Genomic DNA, 24,497 nt, shown 5'->3' on the forward strand with positions numbered 1-24,497 from the left:
GCAGAGTCCCCTGCTCTGCTCCCAAGGTACATGGGAGAGGGGCCTAAGCCCACCCCACATCTACTGTGTGCATGCCCCCCACCTCTTGACCAGCTTGCTGTAGACCTGGTCCTGCTGGCAGGGACAGCACTGGTGTCTTTGGGTCCCATTGACCTGTCTGAGGAGGCCCGTCCTTGTTGGTCATTGCCATTTGGATGACTGTAGAAGTTTGTGGGAAGGGCTGAGAGCACACTGCTCTTTTCTTTCCTGTCTTGTTTCCACTGGACAATAGATCTTTTTCTCTCCAAATGGAAGATGCTTACCAGAAGGTCAGTGTGCTGGCAACTCGGAAAAGTCTAAAACACAAGGCAAGCTTTGTTTCCTGTTTGGTTCCCAAGCAAAGATCCACCATGGACAGAGGGCTGAGGGTGTGCTTGTTGCTGGCTTGACAGGTCCATCAATTCCCTGTCTAACTTAAGAACTGTCAGCCCCTCCTCCCTGATAAATAAAGTAAGAAGTAAAGGCCCCACAGCTTGTAAGTCGTACAGCTGGGCTGTGGTCTCACTTTTCTAATTTGGTCCGCAGAGCAGGGCCTGAGGGGGCCTGGACCCCACAGAGAGCCTGGCCTTCCATCAGGGCTGCTTCATCCCAGGAAATGTCCCTGGGGCCTCGTGGCCACCTGCCCCAGCACTTCAGGGAGGGGCAGAAGAGTGACGGGCATGAGTCCACGAGGACCACACACTACAGTTTGGTCTTAAATCAGCCCAGAACCCAGGCCAGGAATCTGATCAGATTTTGCACATAAGGAAGCCGGTGGGGAGGGGAGAGGCAGGGGCTTTCTGCCAGTGACTCAGGGGCTTCTGTTTGGCGGGAGAATGGCAGCAGCTGATGTCCAGCAAAGGTCCATTTGTCCGAACTCCACAGACTCACACTCCATCCCCAGGTTCTGGGAGCCCAGGCTGGATTGGGCGTCCTGGAGCACAGACACAGAGGGGCTCAGGGGACACGTGTGCCAGTTCCTGGCCCGCTGTCCTGCAGCAGAGGGGCCCTGATTCCCACAGGAGCTGCTTGGCGCTCGAGGACCGCCTCCTGCCTCGGAGCACAGGGCACTAGACACGTTACCCAAGGACGGCCCTTCCCAGGCTGGCGGCCTTGGCCATGTTCCTGGAACCTGAGGCCACCTCCTTGTGTTCTCAGGGGTGACACCACCCAGCTCGCCAAGATGCTGTGAGTACCGGCTGCAGAAACCCAGGTGACAGTGCCTAACACGGTGAGGGCCCAGCCCAGCTCCACAGGACTGAATGCTCCCATCGCTCAGAGGAACACTGAGTGGAATCAGCAGGGAAAGGCTAGTATCCGTGGGAGCAATGGTGAGTGGTGGTCGTGGCCCCACCTGTACGTCAGAGGTTCCTAGATACACGTGCAGATAGAGACATAGGGCTGTTAAGACTGAGAAACCAGCCCAGTGGAGCAGGAGGAGTTCAGGCATCGTGCTGAGACCCTCAGCTCCACACAGAGCTTCAAGATGCAGTGGGTGGAGATTATCTGTATTTCTCTCCGACTGCGGAAGTAGGGGTTGGACCCACTGTTGTATAAGGGATGTTTGGAACCAGGACCAGTAAGGAGAGACATTCTGTTTGAGGCAGTGCACATGTGTATACAGACAGCACAAGTCTGGTGCCTCTTCATCTGAGACTTCCCCCCAGGGTTTGCATCCCTATCACTCATTCTTCTTCCTCATCACTTTGCCTGACTAATTGGTCTAAGAATACAGTCTCCCAACCAGGCTGTTGTGTCTCCTGGGAGTTCCCTGGGTTTGGGCCTAAGCCAAGCTCTGGCCCAGCCTCCCGTGGCAGAACAGAAGCTCCTGGAGAACCACTTGTCCGTTTCCTCCGCTCTCAGAACTGGGAAGGCCTCTTGCTTCTTTCTGGTCTCTGACCTGCCCCAGGCCCCTTCCAGCGGACCCTCTTCTGCGATTGCTTGGCCAGACTCTCCTGGTTGTAACTGGAGGACTCTCAGCTGACAGAGCTGTGACCTGAGAACTGCATCAGATGCACAGGGAGCAAAATGGAATTGAGCTGTCAGGCTTCAGGGAGAACAGGGATAGATCCTGAATGGCTCAAAGACTCAGTGCTTTATACACAGCCCAAGTCAAGTCCATGAGAGACTGTGAGTTCTCCAAGGGCTGATGAAGAATTGACGAAGCAAAGAAACTCATGATTCTAGTGGTCAGGCAAATGGGGGGCCGTGACTGCTGACCTCTTCAGGAAGGAATGGAAGGTTTGATGGAGGCCCCAGGGAAACACTGGCTGATGGGGAGGCAGAGGGACTGAGAAAAGTCTTCTGCAAGGTGGTTTTTACAAAAGGACACGGAAGGCAGTGGAGCACGAGGTGGCTGACATAGGAGATATCCCAGATCATTCTCATGTGTGTCTGGCTCCCTGCCCTGGGCTCCAGGCGTGGGAGCCTGTGTGGCCCTCCCACGCTCCACCGTGGAAACACAGAGAGTCCGTGCCCAGTAGTGCAGGCCTGGGGGCTGGGGGAGAGCAACGCTCAGATGCTTCCCTCTTTCCTCCCTGGAGAAGGTGAATCTGAGGCCACTCCATGCAGGCTCCTCAGAAGGTCCTGGCAGAATCCATCCCCAACATGAGTGACAAAATCAAGAAGTGGGCCTTGTGCTGACTTTCCCTCCTCCCCTGTTTCACTGTCCCAGACCCTCCACGTCCTGCTCCCAGGTATCCTTGAGCCTGGCCTCCAGCTCTGCCCTCATGTGACCCCAGGCTACAGCATGTGACTCTGGGCTGCACACAGGCTTTTGGTTTCTGTGCTGAGAGTAAAGGAATGAAGAGTTGGAAACAGGTGCTTGCTAAGATCTATCTTTAGAAGGTCGTTCAAGCCCAGTGTGGGCAATAAATGGGGGTAAGGGCAAGTCCACCTGGGTAAACACAGCAAGACTATTTCTGGAAGCTCTTGCAATGTTGCAGCAAAGTGTGTTACAGCTCAGTATTACAGCTCAGTTTTACAGCTCAGTTGTGACAGCAACCTGGATCCAGGCGAGAGACCAAGCAGCACTCAGAGGGCCGGAGAACTCAGGTTTTTTACCCCAGTGGGCCCAGAGGAGTTAACACTCCCTGCTCTGGACCCCAACTGTAGGTTTACACAGGCTTTTATAGGCTGCTAATCTACACTTTGCAACATCATATGCAAATAAGGTATAACAAAAGTTGACTAATTAGGAATGAGCTTTGTAGAAATGGACCAATCAGGAGTGATAGAAATGGACCAATCAGGAGTGGTAGTAACGGACCAATCAGGAGTGGTAGAAATGGACCAATCAGGAGTTAGCTCAGGGAACCAATAGAATACTAGGGGTAAGTTCCACTTTCCTAGATGTAAGCTGTTTCAGAAGCAAAAAGTGAGATAATGCTGCTGGGCCAGGGAAACGGATGGTGCTGATATGAGAGTAGCGGTCCTGCCTGAGGGTCCTGCAGGTCTTTTTCATGGCGCTTCCCACCTCAGCAAGTGTCTGCGTGAGATGTGAAGGTACCTTGAGGTTGGCTGTGTGCCCGCTGATCTCTCTCTACCCCTCTGTTCAGGGCTGACACTGTCTTCAACCTGCAAAGAAGCCCTTCTGATCTAAATCAGCCTGAGTACCAAATCTCAGTCCTGGGCCCCACACGCTGGACGGGGAACATATCTGAGCTCAGCCCAAGCCAGACATGCATGGGCTTCCCCCAGGGGTCCCCATGTGACCTGTGGGAAACAGGGTCTGAGGGAAATGACTGGATGGGAGGGCAGGAGCCCAGCGAGCAAGCAGGAGGAGTGATGGAAAACATTTTCCCTTAGATCCTGGGAAGGAAGTTCCTGGGGAAGGGCAGTCAGGCACCCAGAGCCCAGGTGAGCACATCAACAAAGAATGGCACAATGAATCAGTACATATTTATTGAACCCAAGGCTATAGACCAGAAGGTGGGGAGAGCCAGAGGGATCTGAAATATCTTGTCCCGCACCACCCCCAGCTGATGAAGAAACTGAAACTCAGAGAGGCTGCATTTCTTGGCCCCATGCTTGTTGAAATCCTTCACACACCACAAAGTACCATGTCCTGCTGATGGCATCTGGTTTCCTTCCTTCCTTCCTTCCTTCCTTCCTTCCTTCCTTCCTTCCTTCCTTCCCTCCTTCCCTCCTTCCTTCCTTCCTTCCTTCCTTTCTTCCTTTCTTCCTTCCTTCCTTTCTTCCTTTCTTCCTTTCTTTCCTTGCATGTCATTAGTTTATTATAAAGGAGATGTGGAAATTATTTCCATGATAAAAATGTGTCAGCACTTCAGGAACGGGCAGCTTTGTGTGATGCCATTTCAATAGTGACATTTCAGTCCACATATTTTCCAAGAATGTCACCATCTCAAAATAAGGAATCATCCTTTTCATCTATAACTACATTGCTGCCTCTGTATTCTGGGAGAAGAACTTTATCTCCAACTTCCAGGCTAACTGGTTGTATCTCTCCACCCTTCCTTTAGAGCCCGATCCAGCAGCTATTATGGCTGCCTGTAATACTTTTCCATGAGATTTTTCTGGAAGCCTAATGCCTCCTCTGCTTACAGTTTTGGCTGCAGTCCTTTCAACTAACACATGATCAAAGAGGGGAAGAAACTTTCTAAATGCCTGTCCTGTCATGACTCCAGCTGCCGCAATTCAGACTCTGCTCTCCAGCTGCTGCTGCAAGGAGAAACCCTCAATTCCCTTCTGCCTTCCTTCCTTTCTTTCTCTTTTTCCCAAATCAACCTCTATTCCAACAGAGCATTTGAGGTTTCACAAGAACTGCCTTGGTCTCTCAGTGCACCCTGGTCCCAAAGGGCCCCAGGCAACTTGACAAATATTCCATCCATTAGATGGATGTCATCACAACCATTACCACCACCACCACCACCACCACCATCATCATCACCATAATCAATACGTCACTGCCTAATTCAGATAAACGTGCTGGGAGGAAAAGGTGTCTTGACAGTGGAAAAAGAGGGCTGGAGACCCCACCTGGGAAGATTCTTTTCTGGCGGGGACATCACACCCCGGGGAGGGGCGACAGAGGAGCCACTGCCGCCTCTCCCACAATCCAACAGTCCCAACTCTTTGACTTTCTCCCATTTGCAACTCTTTTGCATTCACAGTCTTCTCATTTCTTGTTCCTCCAGCCTCTCTCTTTCTTCAGGCCCCCAGTGTCTTTTTTAGTTCATGATACACGGTTTTCCCCCTTTTCCCATCACTCTCTCGTCCCCCCTCCACCATTATTCCAGACTCCAAGCTCCCGTGTCTTTCACCATCTGCCACCTGCTTGAATCCCTGCCCAGCTGCGCTCAGACCCAGAAATGCCAAATTCCTTCACACCCAGGTCCGTACGTTTTATTTGGCTCTCTTTTTCCCTCTATAAAGCTACCTCTGCTTCTTGGCCCCGCACGGGCCCCTGCTCCCTGGTCCGCTGTGTGGGGCGGGGGTGGAACACAGGCCCTGCTGCAGACTCTCATAGCTCCCAGTGAGCTCCTCCAACCTCTTCTCCAGCTCCCGGGCCCGCTGCCTTAGCTGTTCGGAAAACTCTGCCTTTGCCCCCTCATGCAGGTGCATTGCCTCTTTCACCAGGTAGCCCACATCCATCACAAGGAGGGAGCCTGCAGAGGCCACAGCCAGGACCCGGGCTCCTTTGGCCATTGCCAGACCTGTGCCTTTAAGAACTTCCTGCAACCGCTTGCCACTTTGGTATGAGATCTGCCCCGTGGTCAGGAAGCGAAACAGATCTTCACCGAAGCCAGGGTTGGCATTGACCAGCTTGATGGCACAGATATTCATTTCAATGCGTTGCACGGCTTCTGTGAGTTTCTCTTCTGTGGAAACAATTTGTGGCATGTTGTGCAGTAGAATCTCCTTGACCACTTTCCATTTGTGGATGGCAGATGACATCAAAGGGTGGGCCATGATTTCTGCTAACGACATGCTCTTGTGTTCCTTCACACTGGTGGCCACACTGGTCACAGCAGCTGTGGCCCCCAGCCCTAACGCAGTTGCCGAGAGTGCCAGACTGACCCCTGCTGTCGCGGGTGCCAGAGCCAGGCCAGCAATGGTCAGGAGGCCAGACGCTGCACCAGCAGAGGTGGCCGCCACCTTATAGATGGTGCAGTCCCTGTGATCCTTGTCCACCTTGTCTGCAAGTGCGTGCAGCTTTCTTATGCTTTCCTCAAGCTTCCGTTTCACCCGAGGAAACCTCTTCAAAAACCTCTTCTTACTCAACTGCTCCCTTAGCAGCATGTCTCGGTCGCTCAGGGCCAAGTCTGCTTTCAGCTCGTTCAGGTATTCACGCAGTGCATCTGCCTCTTCCCTGTAACAGAGAAGGTCAAGGGGTTAAGAAGGCAGTTTCGGGGTCTCTGTAAAATAGGCTCAACAAGATTTAACCTGGATACTTCACAGAGATTTTTCTATAAAGCAAAGAGATTTTCTATCGACATTACACACGTATCTTGTACGTTGGAGAGGCTCCGTATACTTGTTCAAACGCGGAATAAACAAGCACAAGCCATCTTAGGACACTTTTCACGGTAGGTGTTTGGTAAGACACCTTCTGACTCAGGCAGGTCAGCACCGTCACCTCCAAGGTGCTTGTAGAGCGGGAGCTCCGCAGGTAAACACACAGAGGTGGGATTGGAGCAGAGAAACCCTCATTCAGAGAAGCTTAGGGTGCAGTGAGGAATCAACCTGCTTTTGCCCTTGGCTAAGGGAAGTGATCCCTAAGCCCCTAGAATGTTCTGGATGGTAGGCACGCCCTGCTTTGCCTGCGCTTCTGGCCACTGGACAGTCTGCCAGGGTGATGCGTGATGGGCCTCTGGGTCATGTGGTGTGAGTCCTGACCTCTGGAGGAACTGGACACGAGGGTATTCGTCTGACCTCTGGGAGAGGCTGGAGACACAGGTCAGCTGGGCGGGCAGCATGGGATTGAGCCTTAGGAGGACCCTTTGCACTGAGGCTCAGGGTACCTGTGACACTCTCCTTGACCAAACGTTAGTCAGGCTCTTCTGAGTCCTCTCCTCAACCAGGCCTCCACCTTCCCCTTCCCTGTTCTGTCCCCGATGGCCCCTATCACTCAGTCTCAGCAAGAACCCTGCTAAATCCACGTAGAGAGACTCCCCCACTCTGAGTTCTGATTGCATTTGATACCTGATCAAATTCCTCATCTCCCACCTTTGAGGCAGCTGTCCTTGACCTGCCTTTAGTGAGAATCCTGTTAGGAACGATAAACAGGAATCCCCTCCCCTTGGTGTCTCCTCTCAGTAATTTTCCCTCCACCACCCCTCACTCTGCTCCTTGGCTATAAACCCCCAGTGTCTGTGCTGTATTCAGGCTTGAGCCTAGTCTGTCTCCTCTACAGCAATGGGCTTCACACCTGTCACCACAGTCCTGAGTGCAGCCTTCCTTATCGTGTCAAGGACTGTCAGGAGCATTTTGTTAAACACAGTGGGCACCCCTGGTTGGCACTGACCCGTGTGCACTGAACACAGGACAGTAATGCGTCCTGAGGACGAGAAGCTTCATGTTTGAAACCCTCCCAGACTCTGCCCTGTGGTTGCTTGAAACCTGCATCCTTCTCTGTAGTAAACTGGACCTGGGAGTGTGCCAGCTGTCAGGGAGCTCTGTGCATCCTTCTAACGAATTCTCCAACTGGCGGGTGGTTTGGGGCATCCTCCAAATTTGTCACTGCTGTCAGGTGTAAGAACAATCTGGGGACTGTGCACTGAGACTTTGTAGTTTTGCTAACTCTGAGTACTTAGAATTTGTTTAAGAAACACTAAACTCACAGCTAGAAGGGATGTTAATGATCACTGTCCCTGACCTATGCTCTCTTCCAAGCCTTATGCCCTTGACCTTCCCAGTTGAAGGTCGCTGGGTCCATTCACTTCCCCAACTGACTGGGAAGCAGGAGAGAGGTTATTAACTCTGGTTCATCTTGGACTCTACAGCCCACCTCACTGACTCCCAACCCATCACCCAGCACCTCAGACTTCTCAAGTGTCACCAGCCTAACTCACACCTTAGCTGTGACAGCTTCACATACCTGCACACCAAGGCCATGTGCAACTCGATTGTTGGTGAACCCTCCAAAAGATTCAAGGGACCTTAGGGAACAACTGTATGAATTGCTAAGCCTGAAAAGTTCTGTATGCATTTGGATGAGCTGGTGGAGGAAGTACATTCCTGTTTGGTGGGGACTTGACAGTCGCCTCAGAAATCTGTAAACTACACAAAATTGGCAGCCACTCATTGTGGCAGTGGAGTCACCACTAAGCCACACTGCATTCAGACAGGTCACGCTACTCTATATAGAATAGAGGAGGGTCCCAGATAGCAGTTGAGACCCCCTGGCCCCCAGGCAGGGTATGGAGGACAGAGTCACCCTGGGTCCTCTATGCCCAGCACCAGGGGATCAAGTCTGGGAGGGAAGAAGTGTCCCCTCTCCCACTCACGGCACCTCTGCCAGCATCACAGCCCTTCAATTCTGTGTCCCTCCCCCCAGTCTTGTCCTGACCCACTTTCAGCGCCTTCCAGCTAGTCCTTCAGCCGGAACCCCTCTGCTCCATCCTCCGCACTCAGTTAGACCCTGGTCCAGGCTCCCTCAACCTTTGCATGTGATGCCTGCACTTGGTTCCCCACCTGTGACCCCGCTCTAAGGCCATCGCCACAGTCCATCAGATTGAACTGCTTCTCCCTTTGTACAGATGACAAATCTGAGATCCAGGACATAAGCCCAGAGCCCCATTGCCGGGCCAGGATAGAGCCAGGACCCAACCCAGCTCCGTCCAATTCCACCCCAGCCTCTCTGCCCTAGGGGCCCCGGGTCCTGCAGTGTCTGCACAATTCCTAAGATGGGGATGCCAGGGCTCCAGTCAGAAAGAACCCCCAGGACACAAGCAGACTCATCCCAAAGGAAGTCCTGCTTGGTTCTCATCTCCAGGAACAAGACCCTTGGCCTTGGTCTCTTACCAACAAGCTTTTGCAAAGTTAACACGAACTGAGCACCTACTACATAACAGCTATTATGCTAAGCACTTGGCATGTATTATCTCAGTTTCCTCACAGTAAACTTGAACAATGAAGAAACCAAGGCAGACAGAAGTTAAGTAAGTTGTCCAGGGTCAATAACCTGCCCCTTCCTTGCACTTTCATCTCTTCTCAACCTGAGGCCGTTCACTGCCAGCAAATGACATGGAGGAAAAATTCCTCGTGCATTCTTGAGAAGGAACATCTTTTACCCCAACCATCGGATACTGCCTGGAGGAGGTGTGCCTGCCAGGAGGAAACTAGTCCAGGGAGGGGGGTTTGGGTGACATCCCTGGGGCACCCGTGCAGGTCACCTGGACAAGTTGCCCTCAGCCACAAATCTGTTTAGGACTTCAGTCAGCAGGTGTGACAGTTCCTCTCTGCTCAGTATGTCCCGCAGAGATTCGACAACAGCCTCAAAGAAGCTCTCAGGATCTAGATGGGAAGAGAGCAACAGAAGATTAGAAGAAATTGTGATGGAACATAAATGGTATTGAATATAAAGTGGTTACAGTTCATCTTCCTGAGCAGTGCTCCCCTGGGGAGCTGTTGGTGTAATCACCCAGCGCTATGGGCAGAAGTGGGTCCCCCCAAATTCATATGTGCAAACCCTGACCCCCTAAGTGATTGTATTTAAAGATAGGACCTTTAAGGAGGGAATTATGGTTAAATGAGCTCATAAGTGTGGGGCCCTAATCCAATAAGATGGTGTCCTTATTAGAAGAGGAAGTGAAGCCAGTCTGTCTGTCTCTCTCTGCACACTGAGAAAAGACCGTGTGAGAACAGGACCAGCCGGCCGCAGGCACTGACACCCGGGAATGAGGTCCCACCAGAAACCCACCCGCCACTTCCTCAGCCTTGCACTTTCAGACTCCAGAACCATTTAAGGAATTCCTGGCATTTAGGTGTGGTTCAGAAATGAAAAAATTTAATCCTTTCGAAAGAAAATAAATACAGGGCGCATAAGACATATTAGTCACCATTTACAGCAGAGTCTGGGCAGCAGCCTATAAAGAAATGCATTCATGTTTCGACAGTGAAACAAATGAATATTCACATTAAGGGACACAGAACGTAATGACTGTAAACTGCCTCAGGTCAGCACAGGGCAAGATTGCTGCCCACGTGAGTTACCAAAAACATGTGTGGTTTTCTGCAACCTGGTGGCTATGAAATTGCTGATAACAGACTGGGGACTAGTATGTGTTTACATGTGGCCTGGGACAGGATGGAAAATGCGCTTCGAGTCACATTCCCACAAAGAGTCATTATCCCTACTTCGCAGAAGAAGAAAGTGAGACTAGACAGGGCAGTGAGCACCCGAGGCCAGCACGCAGACAGCCCAGAGGTTGAAAGTCACGGGGATTCTTATGACATTACTTTGAAGCCTCCTTACGTTTTAAACCCCCCTGTGATGTCTGCATTCTCCCCTACAGCGTATCTGTGGGGTCATCTTGCAACTCGTTTTCGGTGGTAAGCACACTGCAGTGGATACAGAGGTAGAGATATGTTGTGCACATAAAACTTAAATAATCTTATAAACCGATGTTACTTCAATGTAAAAAAAAGTCTCAGAATTCAGAGCGTTGAGTCAAAGTACCAGGTGAGAGACTCCTCCCTCGAGTCACAGACGCCAGGCCGGGCGGGGAGGGGCTTCCTCAGGGGCGTGAGGGGCGGGACCTCAGCTCTGAGCCTGTGGTCCGTCCCTGTCACCTCTCTCTCCCCCAGGCTGCTCCCAGGGGCCACAGCTCCCACTGGCTCCACTGAGCCCAGCTGGCCCTTTTATACACAGGAGACGGTCTTGTTTCTGAGGAGAGCTGATCCTCAGGGCTCCCGCAGCCCGGCCTCCCTCACGGGCCCCAGAGCCGGCTGGGGGCTCCCGGCTTCTACTCTGCGCCCCCTCCCTTATGTTTCCACTTGGTTATTTTACTCCCCTGGGAAGCCCTGGACAAGGTGTGAATCGGCTGCTTAGTGATGGGGGAAATGTAGTTCTTAGAAAACAGGAGTCAAGGAAACAGTGATGATTTTGGTGCGTGGAGAGTTACTCAGTTTTTTCTCTTTCCTGCGTCGAATAAGGTTGAAAAGAAACCAGGGCTTCCATAGGGGGAGCTCCCAGCACTGAATCTGTGGGTTGATTGATTGGGGTGAGGGGGGTGGGGGAAATGCCTGAGCACCTGGGTGTCTGCAGGGGGATCTGAGGGCAAAGGAATCACTACCTGCCGGAGGCAGTCCCGCCTGGTTAACAGGTGCCCTGAGGGAAAATTCGGGGTGGGAGGTGAGAATTCTGGGGTGCAGTGAGGCCCCACTTGGGACACACAGTGACAGCAACCACCAGGAGGACCTGCTCCGGGGCAGGCACTGGCCCAGCCACAGACCTACGTTATATTTGATCCTCAGAACAACATGAGGGAATATCATTCCCATTTTACGTGGGAGGTCAGGGACGGCGCTCCAGGTCACACAGTTGGCAGGTGGCAAATGCCAGACTGTGGTTTCGTTCAGGGGTCCGATGACCCTGGCAGAGTGTTGGGGCTGGCAGCAGGGCGACAGTGGAGAAAAGAGGTTAAACTGGTAACAGTCCAGCATCTGGGAGCAAGAGGAGCCTGGACAAAGGGAGAGGGCAGAGAAGCCTCCAGGGTTGCTGGTCAACCTCCTCTCTGCGCCCAGCCTGCTTTGGGACGCCCCACACTACGGTCACCCCCTTCCCAGGGCTTCTGCTGCCTGACCCATAACATCTGCTGTGTGGTGGGGGAGGGAAGGAATGAGCACCTTGGCCTTGGCCCCTTGAGCAGAGGGCATTGAAGGAGCCTGTGGGCACAAATCCCATAGCAGGGGGCCTCCCCTCAGCCCCTCATGGGGGCTCAGGGATGTTTGTCAACCTCTTCTTGGGTTTTAATTCCTCTAGGTTAACTCAGCCTGGAGACACTGCCCTCATTCTAGGGCACAAGTAGGAAGCAGTCAGAGAAGGAGCGACTACCTGGGTAGTCCCGGCTGGTTTCTGACGTCATGGTGCCAGCAGAGGGATGTCAGCGTCTTACTTCAGCTCACCAGTCTGCGTCAGGCTGGAAGGAGTTGTGGCCTCACCCCTGGGGAAGAGAAAACAGATGGTAGACTGGAACATGAGTGAGCTCCAGCAACAGGGAGCAGCGAGGGGACAGGTCTCTGGCCATTTCCCCTGGGATGGCCACCAGCGCCACAGTGGACTCAAAACAATGACTTTCTCTGTCTACTGGGCTCTGCTGGTGGCTATTCAGAGAAAGCCCTTCCCATCACTGTAGCTCCCTCCCAGCAAAGTCAGAGTCCTGTTGTCCTGTTGGGACAGAAGGAGAAGATATTCAGACAACACGTGGCCACCTGGAAAGTTCTAGAAGCAATAAAACCAAACACAGAAGAAAAGAACGGAAGGGAATACTCTGCAAATTACGTGAGGGTGGGGGCAGCTGTGTTCACTAGCTGAAGGCCGCTCGCATTGCTGCAGGGTGTGTGGTGTGCAGCGCTCCAGAAACTCCCCTGCACTTAGCTTAGCCCAGGTTCTCACCCTGGTGCTGCAGCCTGGACTTGAACCCAAGTCTTTCAGATCCAGGTGCCACATTTGTGATGACTGTGCTCTGTTGCCTTTTCTATACAGAAATATTTATTCATGGATGTATGTTTATTGGTGAATGCCTCAATTCTGATCTTAAAAAAGAAGCATCTTGCCACTGTGGCAAACAGAACGACAGTGCCTCAAAGAACTAACTATAGAATTACCATGTGATCTAGTAATTCCATTCTTCCTTCAGACCAACATGAAGCAAAAGCAGAGACTCAAAGAGATATTGAAACACTTGTGTTCATCACATCATTATTCACAGCAGCCAAAAAGGAGAAGCAACGCAAGCTTCCATCAGTGGATGAATGGATAAGAACAATGTGGTCTTCACGTACAATGGGCTAATATTTACCTTTCAAAATAAGGCAGTTCTGACATGTGCTACACTAAGGATGGAACTCAAGGACAGTATACTCAGTGAAATAAGCCTGTGACAGAAAGATGAATCCATAGGATGCTGCTTATATGAGGTACGTAGAGCAGTCGGATTCATAGAGACAGAAAGCAGAGTGGTGGGCGCCAGGGCTGTGAGTAGGGGAGAGCGGAGTTAGCGTTTACAGGGCAAAGCTTTGGTTTCACAAAGCGAAAGAGCTACGGAGATGGACAGCGGTGACGGTCGCACAACATTCTGAAGGTGTTTAACACCGCTCAGCTCTGCACTTTAAAATGGCTACGCTGGTAAAGTTTATGTTATGTCTATTTTTCAACAATAAAAGAATTTTTAAAAAAAGCCAATCAGAAAAGGAAAAATACTGTCAGATTCCACTCATATGAAGTGCTTAGGGCAGTTAGATTCATGAAGGCAGGGAGGACAGTGGTGCTCCCAGGGGTGGAGGGGAGGGAAGGGGGAATGGAGACTTAGTGGTTCATGGGGACAGAGTTTCAGTTTTGCAAGATGTAAAGTGTTCTGGGATTGGATGGTGGTGCTGGGTGCCCAACACTGGGAATGTCCTTGATGCCACTGAACTGGACACTTAAATGTGGCTACGATGGGAAATTTTATGTTATGTGTATTTTATCACAAGCATTTTTCAAAAAATAAATCTTTAAAAAAGCTGGCTTTTATGGAAAAAAATAAAACAGCTAGGCACACTTCCAGCAGAGCTGTGGTGTCAGAGAAGCCGTTTGGCACTAGAAACTCAAGTCTGAAGTGCTGGGAGTGAGCGTGTGGCCCCGGTGAGCAAATAAAACTAGACTGAGCACCAAGGGCAAAAGCATAGTGTTGTCTCCACGCATCTGGTGAATGGAAACACCTCAGCGGCCTTCTACTCCTGTACTAGATGGAGACATTTCCCTGCCACCTCACCCCAGAGCTAGGATTTCTGTCCTGAAATAAAATCCGTTGAATTAAAACTCATTTACACGGAGCTGGCAGCCAAGTGGCAGAGTAGAAGGAGCCAGCTCTCACCTCCTTTCACAAACACACCCAAATCACAACCAACTGCAGAACAACCATCAGTGACAAAGACTGGAATGTACCGAAAGTGGGCTTCCATAACTAAAGACATAAAGAAGGAACCACAACAAGATGGTAGGAGTGATGCAGGAAAAATGCATGTGGGGTGTAAAGAGAGCCGTGTCCTAGGTTTCGGTGGAGCCCCTGGGACGTGCCCCGCCAGGTGTGGGTCCTTGGCTTCCCCCAGGAAAGATTTCAACAGTGAGCCACAGTTGAGTAAACATAGATTTATTTAGAGAGATACATACTGTATAGAGTGTAGGCTGTGACAAAAGGCACGAGAAAGGCCACGAGGTGTGGGCGTTGGGTGCTCAGGTTAAAGTACAAGTAGGCACACACTCCATACAGACAGTGTGGGCTGTCTCCCAAGTGAAGGGAGAGACAGAGGCGGCTAGGAGGCGTGGTGTTGCCAGTTTTCATGGGTTCAGTAGCTTCACACGCCTTCAGGTGGGAGGACTCTTCCAGCTACCCTGGTGAAGGGGATGGGATTGCCAGGAATTGGGCCACAGCCCACTCTTTGGCCTTCTATGCTTAGCCTTGGGACTGTCCCGGACCTGGGGGCAGGTTATTTCTAGTGCTAATATATTTCAGGGGTGTATAATGAAGCTCAAGTTCTACTGGAAGGCAAACCTCTTGCCATCTTAATCCTCAGGGCCTACTGGGAGTTGAATTTTCCACCATTTCGGTGTTAATTGCTGTCATCCCTTGAATGGTTGGGCCCTGCCCCTTTCCCTCCTGTCTCAGGAGGAGCAGACTTGTGATATAATCAAATCCCTTACCCCTGGGTGGGCAACCCCCAAACTGGAGAATAAGTATGTTGAAGAGATTCTCCCACAGAGTCACAGTTCTGAGCCCAAAGTCAGGCTTCTCGGCTTAGGAGTCCGGCATTAGGAAGAGAAGCCCCCAGAGTATGTGGCTTTGAAGGCCGGGGGGGGGGGGGGCTTAACTGCAGGAGGCCCACAGGACTGGGGGAAATAGAGACGTCCCTCTCAAAAGGCACAAAACCTCATGCAGACCAGGACCAAGGGATTAAGCAGCCATATCATGGGACCCCGGGCCAGACCTAACTTCTGGGCTTCGACCTCTCCTGGGAAGCTGTGGAATGACTGGGGCTCACTCTGGGGACAAAGACTCAGTGGCGGACATATCGAGGCATATTCATGTGTTCAAACTCTCCTGGAGGCTGACATCTTGCTTGAGTCATATACTAAGACCAGGCTCCACCCACTGCCTGTAGGATCCAGTGGGGCTCACCTCAGGCCAAACAACTACCTGGGCAGGAACATAGCTGCACCATCAGCAGACAGGCTGCTTAATGACTTCCTGAGCACACACTCACCTCTAGACACACCGCTAGACACAGCCCTGCCCACCAGAGGGCCAGGACCCAGCTCCACCCACCAGTGGGCAGGCACTGGCCACTCCCACCAAGAAGCCTGCACAAGCCTCCAGACCAGCCCCAGCCACCAGGGGGCAGACACCAGAAGCAAGAAAACCACCATCCCACAGCCTGTGGAATGTGTCCAGAAATGCAGGCCACACCGCACCCTGGGACCAGCTGTCACCTGGCCCTTGGGTGATGACAGGAGAGGGCACTGCTGGGAGGCACAAGACGTCTCCTAAGAGCGCCTCTTCTCCAAGGTTGAGAAATGGAACCAACCTACAACATCACATAAAAATAGAAACGTAGACAAAATGAAGGGGCAGAGGAATGGGTTCCACACAAAGGAAAAAGGTAAAATCCCAATAGAGGAACTAGGTGAAGTGGAGACAGGCAATCTCCCTGGGAAAGAGTCCAGGGTAATGATCGTAAAGATGATCAAAGACCTCAGGAGGAGAATGGGTGACCAGAATGAGAAGTCAGAGGTTTTTTAACAAAGAGATTAAAAATATAGAAAACATTGATGCAGAGTTGAAGATAACTGAAATGATAAATAGAGTAGAAAGAATCAACAGTAGACTAAATGAGACAGAAGAATGGACCAGTGAGCTGGAAAACAGTGAAAATCACTGCCATAGAACAGAAAACAAGAAAAAAGGATGAAAAGAAATGAGGACAGTTTAAGAGACCTCTGGGACAATGTCAAGTGCACAGTATTCACAGTATACTGGTCCCAGAAGGAGAAGAGCGAGAGAAAGAGCCTGAGAAAAATATTTCAAGAGATAGTAACGAAGACTTCCCTAATCTGGGAAAGGAAAGAGTCACCCAAATCCAGGAAATGCAGAGAGTTGCACACAGCATTAGCCCTAAGAGTGACACACCAAGACACCCTGTAATTAAAATGACAAAAATTACAGATGAAGAGAGACTGTTAAGAGCAACAATGGAAGAGCAACAAGTAACATCCAAGGGAGCTCCCAGAAGACTGCCAGCTGATTTTTCAGCAGAAACTCTGCAGAGGAGAAGGGAGTGGCACGATTTATTTAAAGTGATGAAAGAGAAAAGCTACAAGCAAGAAGACTCAAGCTAGCAAGGCTCTTGTTCAGGTCCGATGCAGGACTCCAAAGCTTCACAGACAAAAGCTAAAAGAATTCAGCACCACCAAAGCAGCTTTACAACAAATGTTAAAGGAACATCTCTAGGCAGAAAAGAAAAGGCCAGAACTAGAAAAAAAAAATTGTAATGAAAAATCATTGTCATTGACGCATGTCTATATATAGCCATTTACCCCTGAGACTGCAAAACAGGATACCTGCTGCCACCGTGTGCAGGGGGCCCGGCTCCCTGCCTCCCTCTGGGCCTCCTTCCCTCACAGCCCACCTCCTGCATCTCCCACCTCACACAGTCCTGAGGGAGCACCCGGGGAGCCCGGGATGCCAAAGCCCCACTGACTGCCTGCTTGGTCCCCTGTCCTCCCCTCTCAGGCCTCAGTTTCCCCCCCAAGGCACTGAGCAGGCACTCAGAGATGGGGGTGGGGGGTTGGGCCTGTGAAATTTTAATTCCTTGTATCTGAAAAAACCCTTTGCCCTCTTCAGCCTCTGCACAGACCCTCGGGTGTGGCCTCAAGGCCACAAGGCTCTGACTCCCCCTTCCTCCACCTCCTCTGATTCCCCAAATTTCTCAAAGAACCAGACCCCACCATCAATTACCTTCCTTCTAGAGTCACCACTCATGTCTCAGCCACCTGAGGAGTTTTTGCGCTCCCTCTGCTCTGTTTCGGGTACAGGGGGCGGGAGGAAGCAGTCAGACCCACCTGCCTCCAAATCCAGGCTCTGCCACTGCTTTACCTGTGGCCCTGGGCCCCTCACCTCCTCTCCCTGAGCTTCCATTTCCTTCTTCTCCAAAATAGTGACAATCAAGTAGTGACCAGCACCCTCTTCTCAGAGACACATGGTGAGGATGGGGAGATGGGGGTCTGCTTACCCAGGAGTCTCGCTCTGGCTGAGTGTGAACCAGACCCAGGCGTTCTCAGCTGCGTGGATCCAGTCACCTGCTCTGCGCCTGCATAATAACCAGACACAGCGTCCTCTGGGCCCAGATACACCCCCCAAATCAAAAGGGAAAGTGAAAGCACTGGATCCTGAGTTGCTCACAGCACAGACTCTGCCCAGCAGGCCGCACCCTCAGCACCCTTCCTGCTGACCCCTTCGAGAAACAATCCCGCACCTGACATTCCAGGACCTTCTAGACTCAGCCCATCCTGCCTCAGTCTCTGCAAAGGACCACCTGCCACCTACAGACTCGAAAGCCCTGGGGAAATCACTCCCCCAACCACAGGCTTCCTCCCAGCCCCCATCAGCCTCTCAACCCCGCCCCCCCCGCCCCCCAGTCCATCTGCTTACTCACTTTTGTGCCACCAGGTGTGGACAGTCCTGGAACATACCAGCTGCTCACTGCATATCTGTCATATTGGTGCTGCTGAACTCAAACTCATACAGGTTCTAGGCATTTGCTCAGTTAGGTCTTTCTGCCAGAACACCTGCTCCTACCACCCGGAAAAGTCAGTCTCATCCTCCAAAGCACAAATCTGGCATCACTTCCTCTGAGAAGCCCTCCAGGACCTCTCCTGCAGAGACCATGGTCCCCTGCTCTGCTCCCATGGTACCCGGGAGAGGGGCCTAAGTCCACCTCAGCCACTGTGTGCATGCCCTGCAGTCCCTCTTGATCAGGTCCCTGTAGACCTGGTCCTACTGGCAGGGACAGCACCAGAGCCCTTGGGTCCCAGTGACCCACCCAAGGAGGCCTGTCCTTGGTGGTCACTGCCATTTGGATGGCGGCAGGGGGAAGGGCTGAGAGCACGCTGCTCTTTTCTTCCCTGGCTTGTCTCCACTGAACAACAGATCTTTTGCTCTCCAAGTGGAGGATCTTTACCAGAAGACCAGTGTGCTGACAACTCAGAAAAGTCTAAAACAGAAAGCCAGAACCCATTCCTCTTTGGTTCTGGAGCAAAGAGCCACTGTGGACAGAGGGCTCAGCGGGTGCCAGGTGCTGTGCTGGCACCATCCACACATTTCCTGTGTAACCTTCACATCAGCTCTAGGACCTGCTGGCTCCATTTTACAGATGAAGGAACTGAGAAGACAAGCCTGTAGGTCATGAAGCTGTATCGCTATCAGACTCGGCCCAAGGAGAAGGGGCTGAAGTCCATGTGGACCCGCCACATCATCAGGGCAGCTTCATCCCAGGCCATGTCCCTGGGGCCTCATGGCCACCTCCCCTAGCACTTGAGGGAGGGACAGAAGACTACAGCCTGGTCTTACAATCATCCCAGGACGTAGACCAGGACTATGACCTGAGTTTGCTGATAAGGAAGCTGAGGGGAGGAGAGAGATGGGGCTTTCTGCCAGCAACTCAGGGGAAGAGCAAAGATTCAATCCAAGTGTGACATTTGATATCTGACACTTCCAAATACCTCTCCTCGTTTAAAATTCTTTTTTGTCATTATTTTTTTTCTCGTAAACTCTATTCCTCCTGATTCTTCTCCCTTTCACTAGCACCACTTTATCTTGACAGCCAAACAAAACCACTGAGCGATGCGAAACTCAGTTAAATAGCCTTACAAGCCATGGCCTGGTTATCACAAGGGGCCTCTGATAAGCATGCAGGTTGGACTATAGACGTCCATGGACTCGATAAACAGGGTCATGTGGTAGAGCAACCCGATGGGGGCCTAGACTCAAATGAAGGTGAGAATCAAGCAACTCTTGTCTCCAGGCACATGAGCTGAGACCACCCCCTTTGGAGACCCCAAAGATCTAGTAACTATACAACTAGGCTCAGCCTGACTCTTAAGATCGCAAGAGACGTCACCCAGGATGGCAACAGCTCCAGTGTCAGGGTCTTGGCCAAACTCTTTGGTCCACAGCAATTTCAGCCATGGTGAAAGCAATGCCAACTCAGTGGGAAAGTCACATGAAAATTGCTCACGAATGTGTCTGGCAAATGCCACCAGCATCACCCAATGGAGACTGGAAGGGTCAGCAGGAAGAGGCACAGGGCCACTGTCACACTGACCCCTGCCCACCCCGTCTCTCCATCACATAGGGAGGTGTGTGTGGCTCCGACATGCTGCACATTAGGAGTTGTGTGTTCCAGAACAGGGACCCACCTCCACCTGCCTGTTGTCCCTTTTTATAGGGACAGTGGGAGTAGGTAGGAAGCTTCCAACTGAGCATGTGACAGTGGGGACATTAGAGGTCATCCCAGCAGCTAGCAAAGACAGGCATCTCGGGCGGAAGAGCACAGGGGAACGGCCCTCCACGCTGACTGCACCTGGTGACCTCACGGGAACTGGTCTCGGCCCCTCGTTGCCAGGCTGCCAGCATCACCCACTGGACAGTCCTATTGGTCTCTTCTCATGTGGGAAAATCGGGCGCTAATTCAGTTAACAGTTGTCAACCTCAGGAAGGTTCAGAACTAAGGATAAAGATGACAGATAAAATCAAACCCATCATTTCAATAGTATTATGTTGAAATCAAGACAAATGCATGTTTAATTTTCATGTAAGGGTAATGTTGAAGAGAACTGGGCACATTCTCAGAGTTAACAACAGATTTCAGATTCTAACTTACAACAGGTAACTGAGTAATTGATCTGGATGAGTGACTTTATGCTGAAAAGTACTCTGCTTAGTACCAGGATGCTGCAAATAAGCTTTTCCCAGAGAGCAGCAGCCTCAAGGTCAGCAGATCCCAAACCAGGAGGGCGAGGGGTGGGGGTGGGTAGAGAGGGGGCTGTGACAGCCGCACCTCCAGGCATCTCTGGGACGTGTGTCAGGGGCGCCACCAACGTCTACCCTCCTGGCAGTTAGGAGACCGAGGAGATCCTTGACTGGCGTCACTGTTGTGCTAAAATATGGCCTTAAAAATAACAGCATCCAGCCTCTGTGGCAAACAGCATGACAGTGCCTCAAACAATTAAATACAGAACTGCCATGTGATCCAGCAATTCCTCTTCTAAGTTGAGACCCAAAAGATATGAAAGACTCAGACCTGCCCCAGAAGTAGGGAAGCTGGGCTGGTGTGTCTGACTCTCGCTTTCGTCAGTTGTGTGGACTATGCCGTTTCCCAGAGGGAGAAAAGTCCTGAAACCCTCAAGTATTCAAAAAGTGGAATTCTCTTCTCGAAGTTCTCCCTGTCAGCCTGAGATGAGTCACAAAGCTTCATATACCACTAGAATTTGTTCCCCAAATTCCACTTGGCCTGTGAGTCCCTAGTGGCCACCGGGAGCCAGGTCTGGCCGAGTCCCCGGGACCCACTGCAACTGGGACCAAGGGTCAGCTTGCTCCTGAAACTGCTCCCACCTCCAAGGAAGACTGCCTGAGATCTTCCTGCACAGAGGGCTGTGGGCCCCGTTCTGCTGTGTCCACGTCTCCCTCTCTTCCATGAGCTGGGGAGAGAACTTGGCATCACCAGCCCTCCTTGAATTCGCCTCGCCCAGGTTTTTGTTGTGACTCACTTTCCTGCTTGTAGCAAATGTTACGGAGAGAATGCGTGAGACTAAGTAGGCACATAGCAGGTGCTCAGCAAACAAGAACGTTATTTTCTGCCACTCAGGTGTCTGCGTTTCTGGGCAGTCAGGTATCCTTCCATCTTTCCAAGCCCCAAGGAGTTGTCCTCTGTCCTGAATATTCCCTTGTAAGGATGAGAAAGCAGCCTTAGAGACTTCAGTTGCTTTCCCAAGGTCATCCACTGGCCACATCTCCCCTTCTTTTACCCACTGACCCTTGCCAACACCATTCTTGAATGAGAGACTTTAAAAAATAATAATTATAATCTCATAGGGCAAAATAGCACAGTTGAAAAAAAAATAGTACAGAGAGATTCCGTGTCCCCTTCACCCAGTTTTCCTACGATGATGCTTTCTTGTGTAACTACAGTCATCATGAAAACCAGGAAACTGACCTTGGTACCAAACAACAACCAACTACAGAGCTTACTCGAATTTCACCTGTTTGGATTTTTTTTAAGTGAAGTACAGTCAGTTTATAATTTTGTGTCAATTTCCAGGGTACAGCATAACGTTTCAGTCCTACACATACATACGTATATTCCTTTTCATATTGTTTCTCCTTATAAGTGACAGGATACTGTATATAGTTCTCTGTGCTAAACAGTAGAAGTTTGTTCCTTAGCTATTTTATAGTTAGTAGTTAGTATCTGCAAATCTCGAACTCCCACTTTATTCCTTCCCACCTCCCTTCCCTACTGGTAACCGTCATTTTTTTCCTATGTCTGGGAGTCTGTTTCTTCACCAGTTTCTGCATACACTCATTTTCATGTCTTTGTGACAGTCCTATGGCATTTTATCACTTGTGCAGACTCATTTGGCCATCAGGACAATCAACGTACAGACTGTTCTGTCACCACAGAGGAATCCCTGTGCTAACCCTTTCGGGTCATACCTTGCTGTGATCTCCCTAGCTCCTGGAAGTCACTGAGCTTGTCTCCATCCCTACAAGTTTGGTGTTTTGGGAATATTTTATAAGTGGAATCATGCAGCATGAAGCCCTTTAAGATTTTTTTTAAAAACTCACTCAGCAAACTGGCACTGAGATCCATGCCAGAGGCTGGGAGACTCAGGCTCTGTCCCTCAGCGCTCAGAGCTCAGGGGAGGGTGGGAGCCCAAGCGTGGCTCAACACACTTTGATATTGTAATAACTGCTTTTACCAAATCATATTCTCACCTTTGTGTATTCTCACCTTTATGTAAACACACAAGAAATGTACAATCAAAACCCAGGCTTTCTGTATTTGCCATTTTACTGCTACTTCAAAGCAAAATGTCCAAGGCACAGAAGAGTAAACTCTCAATGCTAGTCACCGCCTTCTCTGTGGAACTTGGCTCAGTTGCCTTGAGGCTGCTTTGCCAGCAGGAATCTACTACAAACTGTCTCCACAACATAAAAAGCAGAGACGTGCTTTCCTCTCTTTGCTTAGTTCGAGGTCGGAGATTCAGGGCTGCTTGTGTTCATGGAAAACCATAGCTCATCCCCTGCCCTAACCGGCAGGACATGCTTCGCTTACCAGGCGCAGGCGGACAGAAGACTGCTCACAGAAGACTGTGACTCAGCCCTTAGCCGGGGACAGCTGGGCCGCTTCGCGTGCTTAGACGATTTCTGATCCTTGTATGGAGACTCTGTGCTGGTCTGGGTTTTCAGTATCACTTGATCGGAACAGTGTAAACTTGTTCATGATTATCTGAGGCTGAAAATAATTGTTTGTACTATCAATATTGTAACCTTCTGTCTAAATTTAAATTAAGATTACAATGTTTCTGTTTTTGACAAACTGAAACTGCTGACCTGCATCCCTGCACGTACACCATGCCCCTTACTCATTCCTAGGATGTATTTCACTTTGACTCTTTGTTGGACTATTCTCAATAAATACAAGCGCTTTGGAGGAGCTCGGGGAGTCAGTCTCCGGCTCCCTCCCACTCTCTTGACCTGATAAAGTCTTAAGTAATTTCGTTCTTCCACGGTGGGACTTCTGCTGGACAAAACCCACGATGAACAGAACCCACAACTGGTGCCTTGTGTGAGGACCGCTCACACCGACTTGACTTTTAGCAGCGGCAAGAACCGACGCGTCCCAGGAGGAGAGAACTTCCAGACATCCATCGCCTGGCCAGGCTTCTGAAGCAAACTACATCCTGGTTAACAAATGACTACGGAACAGCTTCTTTATTTGAGAACATTACAGCAGCTGCTAAAGGCAGCTCATTGCACGGTCTAAAGATCAATTGATAAAGCTGCTTCGAATCGTGCGTGAATTTTGTTAATGGTTTCCTGATCATGGAACAATAAATTTAAAAATATGGGAACAAACCGTCTGCCGTACTACAATGTTTTAAGAAAGGTCAATATTAAGTACGATGCCTTTACCTAGGTTTAATAATGGTCAAATAAAATCTTGTTATATCTATCACAAATTCGTCAAAAAATAATAATAATAGTAATTTGATGTGATAAAATTCTTATAAATAAATTAAACAAATACAATAAGGACTTTTAAATAAATGCTTTAAAATAAGTATATTTTTAAATGTATGCTTAAAATAATCTCTGCAAATATTTGATATCTTAAAATTCCAGAGTTATGCTAAATCAAGTTAAATGATGGAAATGTATTAAATAGCTATGCCATTTTCAGATAAAATAAGATTAAAACACTAATTCTTAAACATTGACTTCCTCTTACAAAGAAACGAAAGGTATTTTATAATATTAATATATATTTTGTGCCACCCTGAAATATTCTCTACTATTAAGGAAAACATCTCAGTATACTAAGAAAGTAAGATGAATGTGTAAAAAAAGGTATAAGAAATGAAATTATATTTTGTTGATGGAAACACAGTGACTTTGTCCTAAAGCTGGTTGCTTCTGAATAGAAGGAAAAAATAAGGGGCAAAAAAATACGGATATAGAAAGTTGTAGAAGCTTTGTGGAAGAGGAACCCTGAGAAAAGAGTTTCGTGCATGGTGGGGATTGGCTAAGTTTAAAATAAAGTAAATAAATCTTTAAAATAAGCTGATACAAGAATAAGATTGTTTTTCGCTCTGTTAAGAGAACAAAGTTTTCTTAACATGCTAATCTACCTTTAATAACAAATCATAAAGTTTCTTTTACCCACAGGCCCTTTTGGGTTGCCTACTTGTCACGTCAAACCCTTTCATAAATTAAAAATACCTGCCATTCTTCCCACACCCGCTGATGCACAATCCTGCTTCGGAGATGGCTGGCCTCTCCCTTCAGGACCTGCCAACGGAGACCTGTCCAACAACTCAAAAACCCCTGACGTTACCTGGGGACAACTGAAATGCCTCGGCATCCAGACTGAAAATGTGATGCCACTCATTGGAGCATCTCCAACCCCGGAAAACAGGCTTCTGGCACCCCTGGCTGTAGTTACTCCTCATAATTCAGCTAAGGTATTGCCGGTCC

At 50.0% G+C, this 24,497-nt stretch overlaps 1 protein-coding gene and 1 pseudogene across 1 annotated transcript; both read right to left on the reverse strand.

The window, feature by feature from the left end:
* Window positions 1–3,904: 3,904 nt before the first annotated feature.
* LOC141579444 (10 kDa heat shock protein, mitochondrial pseudogene) lies at window positions 3,905–4,656 on the reverse strand (annotated as a pseudogene).
* Window positions 3,905–17,631, reverse strand: LOC105073171 (apolipoprotein L2-like). The gene is made up of 4 exons (XM_010960376.3): window positions 17,473–17,631; window positions 12,038–12,146; window positions 9,375–9,495; window positions 3,905–6,349 (listed from the first exon to the last, which is right to left on the reverse strand). Exons 2-4 carry the CDS (start codon window positions 12,066–12,068, stop codon window positions 5,413–5,415), a joined length of 1,089 nt encoding a protein of 362 aa, XP_010958678.1. The 5' UTR covers window positions 12,069–12,146; window positions 17,473–17,631; the 3' UTR covers window positions 3,905–5,412.
* Between the last annotated feature and the right edge of the window lie 6,866 nt (window positions 17,632–24,497).

This window comes from Camelus bactrianus, chromosome 12 (assembly GCF_048773025.1).
Source record: "Camelus bactrianus isolate YW-2024 breed Bactrian camel chromosome 12, ASM4877302v1, whole genome shotgun sequence".
NCBI classification, from domain to species: domain Eukaryota; kingdom Metazoa; phylum Chordata; class Mammalia; order Artiodactyla; family Camelidae; genus Camelus; species Camelus bactrianus.

Excerpts from the sequence above, each read along its gene's own strand:
- LOC105073171 (XM_010960376.3), bottom strand. The coding sequence starts at position 12,068 with ATGACGTCAGAAACCAGCCGGGACTACCCAG. Across the intron at positions 9,496-12,037 it reads AACCAGCCGGGACTACCCAG|ATCCTGAGAGCTTCTTTGAG; the intron begins GTAGTCGCTCCT and ends CTTCCCATCTAG. Across the intron at positions 6,350-9,374 it reads GCTGAGGGCAACTTGTCCAG|GGAAGAGGCAGATGCACTGC; the intron begins GTGACCTGCACG and ends TCTCTGTTACAG.